Here is a 13,254-nt window from a genome sequence, read left to right on the forward strand (position 1 = left end):
ATGTCACTCTTGTTTATTAGATTGTGTCAAAATTCCACTGTTCGCAAATAATTGAGCAGCAATCTAAATTCGACCTCCCGCATATGAAAGCAAGAAGGAGGTCAGTAAAAAAAAAGAGATGTTAATTAATCAAAAGTCCAACTGATCACCATGTCTGTATTGTAAATAAGCAGTTACGAATAATCCAGCCAAAGTAATAGGAATTAGACCTAAGACGATTCCAAATAAAGAAACTTCAATCATTTCAATTTTCTTTTGTTTTCATTTTTGAAAGGGAGAAAAGAGAGGTACTATCTATTCCTAGCTCTTAATCTGTATTGCCGACGAATCTCAATGGCCAAAGTTGGGTAATTAACATGGTAAGGAACTATCAAACATATGAAATACCATATAAATCTTTTTTGATCAAAAAAGATTCATTCAATTAATTTCAAATAAGTCGTATTTTGCGTAGACCAATAAATAGAACTGAGGTTATAGTTAAAGCTGCTAGTAGAAAACCGAAATAACTAGTTATAGTAGGCATGAAGGGACTCAATAAAATATGTTTTTTATACATATGTTTCTAAAGTACTTCCCGAAGTTTTAAAAAAAATTAGATAGAAAATTTGTGTGTTATCAAGCATTATCGGTGGTATGAACAAAAATAGAGAAAAAGAAAAAACGAAATTCATCGTCTTTGGCATCTGCACCATCTCAGGATTCAGAATTCACGTAACTGATTCATTGAAAAACTCTTTAAGAAATTAATAAGAAAAAATAATACGTAAAAAAGATAACTCTATTATATAACTTCAGTTAAAACATAGAACTTTTTTTGAATAAACATGTAAAATTTTTTTAAAAAGTTGTTTGATTCTTTTTTTTAAGTGACCTTAGAACCTAGAATACGCCCCCTTCTACATTTATTCAAATTGAAATAAATTCAATTTTTAATATAGTAGAGCAGTTTTCTTCATTTAATCTATGAAATTAAACCAAGAAGCAGTATCCTACACGGAGAACGAGATCAGTCAAAAAAAAGTTATTTATTTTAACTAGATTTTTAAAACTTGTAATTAGCAATTTCTATTATCGTTTCCTTTCTAGGTTTTAGTTTTTTTTTTTCTTTCGATATTATATAGAAAATAGAGTGAAAAACTCATCATCTTTGTAGTTAGTTAAAGAAAGAAAAAACCTTTAAATTGAATACAACAAAACAATACACGCATTCCAAAGATTTAGTATTATTATTTTTTTATTATTTGTTGATCTTTTGAATTGATCCAAAACTATTCTTCCTTTTCTTGTTACTGGAAATTATCTAACACTTCAGTTCTATACTAATTCAAATTGCGTTGCTGTGTCAGAAGAATGATAGCTATACTGATTCTGTAGACTCTAAAAATACCCTTGGTTCTTTATTGACGATCTCACAAAGATGTAATCTCAGTGAATTTGAATTTACTAATTAATCTTTTACAGAATCGATTCCCTACAAGAATATCTGGAGTTCAGTATGTCTGGAAGCACAGGAGAACGTTCTTTTGCTGATATTATTACCAGTATTCGATACTGGGTCATTCATAGCATTACTATACCTTCCCTATTCATTGTGGGCTGGTTATTCGTCAACACCGGTTTAGCTTACGATGTGTTTGGGAGCCCTCGTCCAAACGAGTATTTTACAGAGAGCCGACAGGGCATTCCATTAATAACATGTCGTTTTGATTCTTTGGAACAACTCGACGAGTTTAGAAGATCTTTTTAGGAGGACCCAATGACTATAGATAGGACCTATCCAATTTTTACAGTGCGCTGGTTGGCTGTTCATGGACTAGCTGTACCTACCGTTTCTTTTTTGGGGTCAATATCTGCAATGCAGTTCATCCAACGATAAACTGAATTCAATTATTTATAGAGCTATGACCCAATCAAATCCGAACGAACAAAATGTTGAATTAAATCGTACCAGTCTCTATTGAGGGTTATTACTCATTTTTGTACTTGCTGTTTTATTTTCAAATTATTTCTTCAATTAAAATGAAGTAAAATTAAGAAAAGAGCGTAGAATAATAAAATAAAAAACAAAGAGTAGTAATTTTCTTATCCCATTCGGATGGATTATATATCATAATTATCTCTGACTGTTTATGTTTCTAGCATGACCACTCGATGAAATGTGGAGGGAAGCGGGATAAATGGCTGATACTACTGGAAGGATTCCTCTTTGGGTAATAGGTACTGTAGCTGGTATTCTTGTGATCGGTTTAATAGGTATTTTTTTATGGTTCATATTCAGGATTAGGTTCATCCCTGTAGAAATTGGATGAACTAAGTTATAGACGTGAAAACATAAGAACTCAACGGGGCCCAACTCTTCCTTCTTTGTCTGATTCGAGGGGGTCCCGTTGAACTGCTAATAATCAGAACAATTTTTATCGTATTTTTGAAAAATGAACTTAATTAGATTAGTAGGTTACGAGCATATAGTATTTATTATTAACCTTTCAAAGATCGAAAAAAGGGGGGGAGGGGGATCACTTAATTTTATTTTTCTGCTTTCCCGACTGACACAATATTTTTTATCATTAGATTTATCATTAAAATTTTGTCTATACTAATAGAAGTTTTTTCTTATTTTTTTATTATTTCATCAAACTTGAAATTAAAATAAATAAAACTACAAAAAGTAACTATTATTATTCAATTAATTAATAATTATATATACGATATATATACTAATATAGATATATTAAAACCTTATATATATATAAACATTAATATATATGTAAACTAAGAATATGATTTTTTAACGAATGTAATTAATAATGACAAGATCGACACAAGAAAAGGATGTCTACAATTCTTTTTCTTGTGTCGAAGACTCGCAAGACAAGTAATACTCCCTATAGTCCCTAAAATTTGTTATTTCGCCAATTTCTAGTTTCCTTTTTTCTGCGCTTGCTTTCCTTATTTTAGTATCTAGTCAAATTTTTCCATTCTAAATTACATTAGAAAAAAACTCTTGATTATTGATACATTCTATCAATTTCAATTGGTCACTAACGACAGAGTTACATCACACCCCCTCCCATTTTTCAATACAAATTTGTATTGAAAAATAAAGAAAAGAGGGTAAAGTGAATTCTTCTTAATATACATACTAGGATTAGGACTATCAGACAAGTAATTCCTGACACCTGGTCGAAATCGAAAGTCTAAAGAGAGGCAAAAAGGCTTTTGATAATTTTTTTGGTTCTTTCCTTTTTACTAATTTGATAAGGCGAAATAGACAGATCTAAAAATTCATTTCGGATAATTTAACCTTCTCAAACTGTTTCTTTTTAAGAACCAAAAAAATTTGTGCCAAAACAACAGATCCTAAGAAGAACAAAAGGCCTTGGACACGTAATGGATCTTGAAGTACTATTTCCGCATCCCCTGACCAAATCCACCCACATTATGATTGCTTGTTAATGGTTGATCGAGTTTAATGGATTCGCCCTCTGAAACAAGAAGTTCTAGGCCTCGAGGGATAATATCAATTACTTGGCGTTCATTCGATGCATCCACTATGGTTATTTCGTATCTCCCTTTTTCTTTTCTTAAAATTTTACTTATTATCCCTCCTGCCGTAGCATTATAAACTGTATTGTTACTTTTGCTATCATCAGGATAAATCTGACCCCTTCCCCTATTTCCACCTACGTATATAGGATATTTTAAGAAGTGGACATATTTATTAGTAGCAGGGTCTGAGGCAAGAATAGAAAAAGTTATTTCACTATATTTTTGACCAGGACCTATCACAAGAATATTTTTTTATTGGGGCGATAATTCTGAAAAGACAGATTTCCTATCTTTTATTTCATCTCGGGTGAAATATGATCGGGGGGGGGGGAGGCAAATTCAAACCCCTCCGGTAAAATAAGAACAGCTCCCACATTCAAAGCTCCTTTTTTACCATTAGCTAGAACTTGTTTTAGCTGCATATCATAAGGAATTTTAACAACTGCTTCAAATACAGTATCAGGAAGTACCGCTTGTGGAACCTCAATATCCACGGGCTTACTAGCTAAATGGCAATTGGCACATACAATACGCCCAGTTGCCTCTCGTGGATTTTCATAATTCTGCTGGGAAAAAATTGGATATGCATTTGAAATGGATGCCCAAGTTATTATATATATCATGAGTGAGATAGATATGGAGCAAGTAATCTCTTCCCTTATCCAAGAAAAGGTATTTCTAGTTTGCATGGTCCAATCGTTTATCCCGAAAATTTCTACCATAAAGTTAGGTAGATCGATAATATACTTCCCTAGCCACAATTCTGCTATTTACATTTACTGAAAAAAGATTTTTTTTTTTTGAAATATACAAGGAATCCCTCGTGGGTAAAAAAGAGTAAAGTAAATACGACTTTGATTTGGTTATGATGTATAAAGTAAGAAATGGTAGAATTGGATCAGTGAATCGTTTTTTAGCCATTTATTGCATGATAAATCACTACAAGTGACGGAGATACACGATTTAAATAACGAAAGATCCAATATTTAAAAATTGTATCAAGAATGACTGGAAAGGTAGAAACTAGACCAGATAAAATTTGCTCATAATGAGCAAACCCAAAATCTTTGTAAATATAACCAATCATTAGTTCCCAACCGTGAGGCGAATGGAATCCGATACATAAATCAGTTAATAAAAGAATCGAAAAAGCTTTAATTGTATCACTTAAATTATATAGGAATTCTTGAACCCAAGAATTGAGAATAAAAAGCTTTTCCTTACCCCAAAAGGAATAACCACTTAGAATAACGAAAGATATTAGATTTGTTGAGAAGTGCAAGATTGTATGGATACTATACTCATTGTGTATTTTGATGAATTGGATCGTTTCTTTGTGGATTCCTAGACGAAATTGTTGTAAATCGGTTTCTGGGTATTCCTTTATCATTTCATCCAGCTGGAATAATTCCTCTAATTGTATGAATTTTTCTAGAACACTTTTTTCTTGAATATCATTCAAGAAAGTTTCGCATTGTCTAGTATTCCACCAATTAGTAATCCAAGTTTTCAAAATTTTATTACAGCAGAGAGAGATCAACCAGGGCAAAAAGACTATAGATGTAAAAAAAAAAAAAGGAATGAATGCTTTATTTTTTGCCATTTTGAATCTGTGAATTGTTAATGAAACTACCGCATTTGTGGATTCTATTAGATCTACTATTTTTATCGAGCATGAGTTTCTATTCCAATTCAAATAGAATGTATTGAGCCTATAATCCCTTTTATCTTTTTTCTTTTGATTCAATACTTAGTCTTTGCTTTGAATCTAGAAAGAATACATAAATAGACTCAGAATACACTTACAATTAGAATAAAGAAAAAAATTGTATTTCCAGGATGTTATTCCCCCTTTTTCGATCAATACTAAAAGAACTTTTTTGAATTTTTAAAATAAAAAATATGATTCTATTTTCGAGACGAATAAACTCCCTTTCTTTTCTATCAAATATATAAAAAAAACAAGCATAAAAGAATAGATGAATGTTCAATTGAAAAAAAAAGAAAGCAATTCTTTCGTTTTTTCTTCCTACTGCCAAAGACTTTAGTCTTTAAACTTTAAAGATGAATTCATTTCAAAATACTTCAATTGGTACACGCAAGAAGTAAGCCAATTCAGCAGTTTTTTGCTCAATTTCTCGTGTAGTAAAATTCTCATTGGTACACGCAAGAGACCCCGTTATAAATTCTATCCATAGAGATTCTGATCACCAACTCATATATATTAGATCCAGTTATACAATTTTTTGGAGTTGAGAAAATATGACTTTCCTTTTTTTGTTTTCAAAGTAACTCTCATCAACAATAACTATTTTGTTGCGAACCTTTACTTTAGGAATAATTTATATAATTGTTTATATCTAAAATAATAAAATCTCCTTCCTTTATATGTCCCCTATAACTATATGCATACAAATAAATACATTGATAACTATATGCATACAAATAAATACATTGATAACTATATACATACAAATAAATACATTGACTTGAATTTCATCCAGCGGTCCGATGATGATCCATTTTTTCAAAAGAGCGCAAATTGAGTTACCCCATATAATACGTTTACACATGCATAAAAACTTTTTTTAGTTATGTTTGTTGGAATCTATGTGTTATACAATATTCTACCAAATGGGTCTTATCAGATCGAAGTTTTTAAAATAAAAAGGGGAGTTATACGATTCAGTCTCATCCGATCTAAAAAATCTTATTTTTTTGAATATGAAGAAATAAAGAAGCCATTGCAAGTGCCGGAAAGACTAGGCCTACTAAAGGCACAAAAATAGAGGGTAAGTTGTTGAAAGTTGTCATAAAATGGGGTACCTCAATTTAATATTTGTACCTGTTATTATTATATTCTGAATTCTAAAGATATCTTAGAATATCTTGTAGTTTTATTATTTCTATTATATATATTATATAATTATACTAAGTATCTTTAAGTAAATATATATCGAATACTAATATACAACCTAATAGAAATAATAGAACCTACTAGAAATAGAATAAAAAAATAGGTACAAGAAATGCCAAACTAAATAAATGGACTTATTAATCTTTCAAAATAAAATAGATGTATTATCATAATCTCCCTGTTAGATTTATTATTCTTTTTGTTCTTTTTGTCTTTTAATAGTCATTAATAAAGAAAATTTTTTATTCCATTAAAATTTTATACAAAATTGATTGGAATCTGATCCACCAACAGGGAATTTTCGGGAAATGCAAAACGATGCAAGACTCTCTATAGATCTATATCTCTATTTGAATTATCTATCCATATGCAAGCAAGAGAGGAAAAAAACTTTGTTTTATTTTTCTAGTCGAATTTGAACTTCCCGAAAGCAAAAATTCACTTTTTATCTTGTTGATAAAGGTTTACTGAGTAGTAAACAAGAATATCGATAAAAAATGATTCTAAAGAAAAATGAATTTTTCAGGGTTTTCGTTTAATTATGATAAACTAACTGTTTTATTTGATTTCATTTTTGTTCAAAGGAAAAAAAGCATGGAGCTGAAATAACTCACTCACAACACCTTTTAAAGGATTACGTGGTACAATTGCATCCAATAAGCCCTTACGTAATAAAGATTCAGCTGCTTGTGAACCTTCAGGCACGGCTTTTTTCAATGTTTGTTCAATTACTCTTTTACCCGCAAATGCAATATAGGCATAGGGTTCGGCAATAATGATATCCCCCAACATACCAAAACTTGCTGTCACCCCACCGGTAGTAGGAGATGTAAGAATTGATATATAGAATAACTTTTTACTTGATTGATAATCACATAAAACCGAAGAAATTTTAGCCATTTGCATCAAACTTAAACTTCCTTCTTGCATTCGTGCTCCTCCGGAAGAACACACTAAAATAAGAGGTAAACATTGATTGGTAGCATACTCGATCAAACGAGTTATTTTTTCGCCTACTACGGATCCCATACTACCCCCCATAAACTGAAAATCCATAACCCCAAGAGCTACCGGAATACCGTTTAATTGACCTGTACCTGTTTGAATAGCGTCAGTCAACCCTGTCTTTTTTTGAGCAGAGGCAATACGCTTTTTATAAGGTTCCTCCCTCGAATGAAATTTAATGGGATCCGCAGAGACCATGTCTTCATCCATAGGATTCCAAGTACCCGGATCAATCGAAAGCTCAATTCTCTCTGAACTGGTCATTTTCAAATAATGTCCACATTCTTCACAAACATTCATTTCGACTTTCTTATACATTAATCCATAACAATTGTCGCATTGAATCCACAATTGATTGTAGTTTTTAGTTATATCGAAATCCTTAGAACTCATTAAATTATTACGATTACTATTAGTTCTTATCTTGTCATTTTTGCTTTCACGAATCTTTCCACTTCCACTTTCACTACAAATGAAATTATAAATGTAACTTTCATTGGAATTATTACTATCGCTTAAAAAGTGACTATTAATACAGATGTGAGAACGAAAATAAGAGTCAATGCAACTATTAATGTGATTATTACAATTATATTTAGTATCCTTAATGTAAGGATCATAGTGCAGATCGTTGTCACCTTTAGATCTATTATTCAGATAACTAGAACTACAATAACTATAAAAAAAAATTTCTAGGTCACTCAAATCATTGTTAATCTCAAATTTTTTCTTTTTTATATCAAAATATATAGAATAACTATTTTTATTACTATCCCTAACAAAAAAGGTGTCATCCGATATGAAATTCCGAATGTCCTTGGAGTTAACTAAAAGATCAACATTATTGTAATAACTAGAACGCTCACCCCAACCATAAAAGTTTTTATCCATATCATATATAAACCGGTCTTTACTTATAGTAGTCTTTTCAATAGGAGCAAAACTATCCATTGCTTTACTTAGCTCGCCTCTGTATTCCAATTCTCCCTTAGAAAACATCAAATTGAACCACGATTTTTCCATAGAGCTTCTGGCCTCTATTTACATGAAAATAAAATAACAATAGATGAATAGTCATTCAATGAAAAAATTGAAAAATGCAAAAAAAAAATTTGAATAGTTCATTTTCTATTCAGAGTAAGCAAAGCATGTCAATGCAATTGCTAATTGCTAAGATTATTAAGTAAAAGCAATTGAAATTAATAAATTTCAATTCTAAATGAAAATAAGGATTTTCTTATATTGTGTAAAATTCTCATTAAAAAAAAGAAATATTTGTTCTTCGCTTATGAATATAAGCGATATGAAGAACTTTTTTAGTAAAATCTCGTATACTATATAAAAAAAAAGTTTTTATTCCAATACGGAATGAAAAGAAAAGGACAACATGCAGAATGGGTAGAAGAAGTGGGGATACTTGGTTCAAGCCCTGACACGAAACTTAAAAAAAGAATAAAAAAATCCTAAGAATCCATATTTCGTATAGAATTTCTTGTGGACACTACAATACAAAAGTGTAGTTGTGTTTAATCTTCTTTTTTTTTCAGATTTTGTATATCTAGATTAAGTATGTATCTATCAAAAACAGTATATACACTAGATAAACTCGGCTCAATCTTTTTTTACTAAAAGGATTGAGCCGAGTTTAATTGCAATTAAACTAATAAAACGGACGTGAATTACTAATCTAATTTCTAGTCTTGGCCATCTAATTTATCGATGGTTGGGAAGTTAAATGTGATCTCCTTCCATACTTCACAAGCAGCAGCTAGTTCAGGACTCCATTTGCAAGCCTCACGGATAATTTCATTACCCTCGACTGCAAGATCACGTCCCTCATTACGAGCTTGTACACATGCTTCTAGAGCTACTCGGTTAGCTACGGCACCCGGTGCATTTCCCCAAGGGTGGCCTAAAGTTCCGCCACCAAATTGTAGTACGGAATCATCTCATAAAATCACTCTTGACAGTAATATATGTTGTATATGTAAATCCTAGATATGACAATATGCGGAATTCATCCATGAAAATGAAAAACAAGGGGGGGTTGATATCGATGGGACGCATAACCGGATATGCTAAAATGAAAATATGAAAAAAAAAAGGCTAATGAGATCGAAATAATGAATCATAAATAGAGTTCCATTTCGGAATTGGCTAGATAAAACAAAGTCTTGCCTATTATGACAAATAAATCAAAGACTTTCCACAAAAATTTTTTTTATTCATATATTTTTTATTTTAAAACTAGGTTTTGGTTAGTTGAGCTTGAAAACGACTATTCCTTCATTGAAATTTAATTAAGTAAAAAATTGAATTGCATATTCGCTTGGGTGGTACCAATGAAATCGAGTGCTTACTCCCATTTATTATTGAATTAACCAATGAATTTACTATCGAAGATTTTTTCTGTATTCGAAAAATTTCGCAACAAAATTGAACATATTTTTTATTATGAGAATAAATCCTACTACTTCGGATCCAGCGGTTTCAATACGTGAAAAAAACAACCTGGGACGTATTGCCCAAATCATTGGTCCGGTACTGGATGTAGCCTTTCCCCCGGGCAAGATGCCTAATATTTACAATGCTCTGGTGGTTAAGGGTCGAGATACGCTTGGTCAAGAAATTAATGTGACTTGTGAAGTACAGCAATTATTAGGAAACAACCGAGTTAGAGCTGTAGCTATGAGCGCGACCGAGGGTTTAAAGAGAGGGATGGACGTGGTTGATATGGGAAATCCTCTAAGTGTTCCAGTCGGCGGAGCGACTCTAGGACGAATTTTCAATGTACTTGGGGAACCTGTTGATAATTTAGGTCCTGTCGATACTCTCACAACATCTCCTATCCATAAATCCGCGCCTGCTTTTATAGACTTAGATACAACCTTATCTATTTTTGAAACAGGAATTAAAGTAGTAGATCTTTTGGCCCCTTATCGTCGTGGGGGAAAAATCGGACTATTCGGTGGGGCTGGCGTGGGTAAAACAGTACTAATTATGGAATTGATCAACAACATTGCCAAAGCTCATGGTGGTGTATCCGTATTTGGTGGAGTAGGCGAACGAACTCGTGAAGGAAATGATCTTTACATGGAAATGAAAGAATCTGGAGTCATTAATGAACTAAACCTTGCGGACTCCAAAGTAGCCCTAGTCTACGGTCAGATGAATGAACCGCCGGGAGCTCGTATGAGAGTTGGTCTGACTGCCTTAACTATGGCAGAATATTTCCGAGATGTTAATGAGCAAGACGTACTTCTATTTATCGACAATATCTTCCGTTTTGTACAAGCAGGATCCGAGGTATCCGCTTTATTGGGTAGAATGCCTTCTGCTGTGGGTTACCAACCCACCCTTAGTACCGAAATGGGTTCTTTACAAGAAAGAATTACTTCTACGAAAAAAGGGTCCATAACCTCTATTCAAGCAGTTTATGTACCTGCAGACGATTTGACTGACCCTGCTCCTGCCACCACATTTGCACATTTAGATGCGACTACCGTACTATCAAGAGGATTAGCTGCTAAAGGTATCTATCCAGCGGTAGATCCTTTAGATTCAACGTCAACTATGCTACAACCTCGAATCGTTGGCGAGGAACATTATGAAACTGCGCAACAAGTAAAGCAAACTTTACAACGTTACAAGGAGCTTCAGGACATTATAGCTATCCTGGGGTTGGACGAATTATCCGAAGAGGATCGCTTAACCGTCGCAAGAGCACGAAAGATTGAGCGTTTCTTATCACAACCTTTTTTCGTAGCAGAAGTATTTACAGGTTCTCCGGGAAAATATGTTGGGCTAGCGGAAACAATTAGAGGGTTTAATTTGATCCTTTCCGGAGAATTTGATTCTCTTCCTGAACAGGCCTTTTACTTAGTGGGTAACATCGATGAAGCTACTGCGAAGGCTACGAACTTAGAAATGGAGAGTAAATTGAAGAAATGACCTTAAATCTTTGTGTACTGACTCCGAATCGAATTGTTTGGGATTCAGAAGTAAAAGAAATCATTTTATCTACTAATAGTGGACAAATTGGCGTATTACCAAATCACGCGCCGATTGCCACAGCTGTTGATATAGGTATTTTGAAAATACGCCTTAATAACCAATGGTTAACAATGGCTCTGATGGGCGGTTTTGCTAGAATAGGCAATAATGAAATTACTATTTTAGTAAATGATGCAGAGAAGAATAGTGACATTGATCCACAAGAAGCTCAGCAAACTCTTGAAATAGCAGAGGCGAACTTGAGAAAAGCTGAAGGCAAGAGACAAACAATTGAGGCTAATCTAGCTCTCAGACGAGCTCGGACACGCGTCGAGGCTCTCAATACGATTTGATTTTGTAACTAGCTGACGTATAAAAAAATAGGATCCAAAAGCGAGAAAAAAAAAAAAAAAAGCTGGCTACAAAAACTTATTAGACACCATTGATCATGGTGTCTAATAAGTTATACCTACTATTGGATTTGAACCAATGACTCCTGCCGTATGAAAGCAATACTCTAACCACTGAGTTAAGTAGGTTATTTATCATCGTAAAGAGAAGGCACGGGGATACTTATCACATCGATAGGATTATAAATCCAATATTATTTCTAAGCAATACCAATAAACAACGAGATGAAAGAGATATAATGTTCGATCATATAATATTAATCTTGACAAGAAATTATCTACATGATAAGATAAGATAAAATGTGGATCATAAACACAAGGGCTATAGCTCAGTTAGGTAGAGCACCTCGTTTACACGTGCGCCAAAGTTTTTCAGAGGAGTCCATCACGCAATCAAACCAATTGATTGATCTTATTAATAAATCGATGTCTTACTCCATGACTTTTTTTTAGGAAAAAGAGGAGAACAATAGCCTGACATTAGGTCCTATTAAAGTACCCCATTTCGGTAGGGAATTAATAGAACCCATCATTGATTTGAGATATTGATAGGGTGAATACCCAGTCTACTTAATGCTAGGCAGAATGAGTATAAGGAACTCAAAAATGATCTTTTCGTCCTATGAACCTTAAGGTGTAGCAAGTTTCATATTTGATTTTTTAATCAGGATGTTAGAGACTATATTTAACTTAAGTTGATCTAGACCAAAAGCAAACCTACGTCAAGAGAACCCTTCTTTGAAACACTTTGGTAGTTATTCTGTATTGTATTAGAATTAAAAAATAATCAATCAGAGTACTTGGAACCATTTCTTATCTTTTTTTTTAAGAAAAAATATGGTAGACTAACTGATCTTTCTATCAGTTAATGAAAGAGCCCAATGCAAAAAAAATGCATGTTGGGTCTTTGAAAGAGTTCGAATCATTTTGATAATAATAAGTTCGAGCTCTTTTACCGAGCAGGTCTACGGTTCGAATCCGTATAGCCCTAACTAATAAATTTATTCTAATAAATGACATTCAAATCCAAATAATTGGATAATTTTTGACTTTTTATTGTATTCTTTATTTCTAACTGGTTACTTTCAATTTGTTGGTTCATAAAAAAACTCCCAGACCCTAAACCATAAGTCCTGGGGGTCGTTCAGAATAAAACGGAAAACCAAATTTGATTTCATTTGATTTCAGTGGATCCAATCACTATCTATAGATATATCTAGATAGATACTTATAATTTAGAATAAACGTTTTTTATTCATTCATTTTCATAGTCGTAAGTGGATTTTTTGATACGTCATAATTTTAAAAACGAAGATATTTTTATCAATTTGTTTTATTTTTAAATAAAACATAAAGCAAATTTAAGAAACAGAAATA

General features: G+C 32.5%; 1 protein-coding gene across 1 annotated transcript; it reads left to right on the forward strand.

Moving 5' to 3' along the window:
• Positions 1-9,431: 9,431 nt before the first annotated feature.
• LOC125575766 (ATP synthase subunit beta, chloroplastic-like) lies at positions 9,432-11,864 on the forward strand. Its single transcript, XM_048734832.1, has 2 exons — positions 9,432-11,408; positions 11,474-11,864. Exons 1-2 carry the CDS (start codon positions 9,929-9,931, stop codon positions 11,818-11,820), a joined length of 1,827 nt encoding a protein of 608 aa, XP_048590789.1. The 5' UTR covers positions 9,432-9,928; the 3' UTR covers positions 11,821-11,864.
• Positions 11,865-13,254: the final 1,390 nt, after the last annotated feature.

Source organism: Brassica napus, chromosome A6, assembly GCF_020379485.1.
Source record: "Brassica napus cultivar Da-Ae chromosome A6, Da-Ae, whole genome shotgun sequence".
Classification (NCBI taxonomy): domain Eukaryota; kingdom Viridiplantae; phylum Streptophyta; class Magnoliopsida; order Brassicales; family Brassicaceae; genus Brassica; species Brassica napus.

Coding starts and splice junctions, on each gene's coding strand:
- LOC125575766 (XM_048734832.1), top strand. CDS start 9,929: ATGAGAATAAATCCTACTACTTCGGATCCAGCGGTTTCAATACGTGAA. Junction 11,409..11,473: donor TACGAACTTAGAAATGGAGA/GTAAATTGAAGA, acceptor TTTGGGATTCAG/AAGTAAAAGAAATCATTTTA.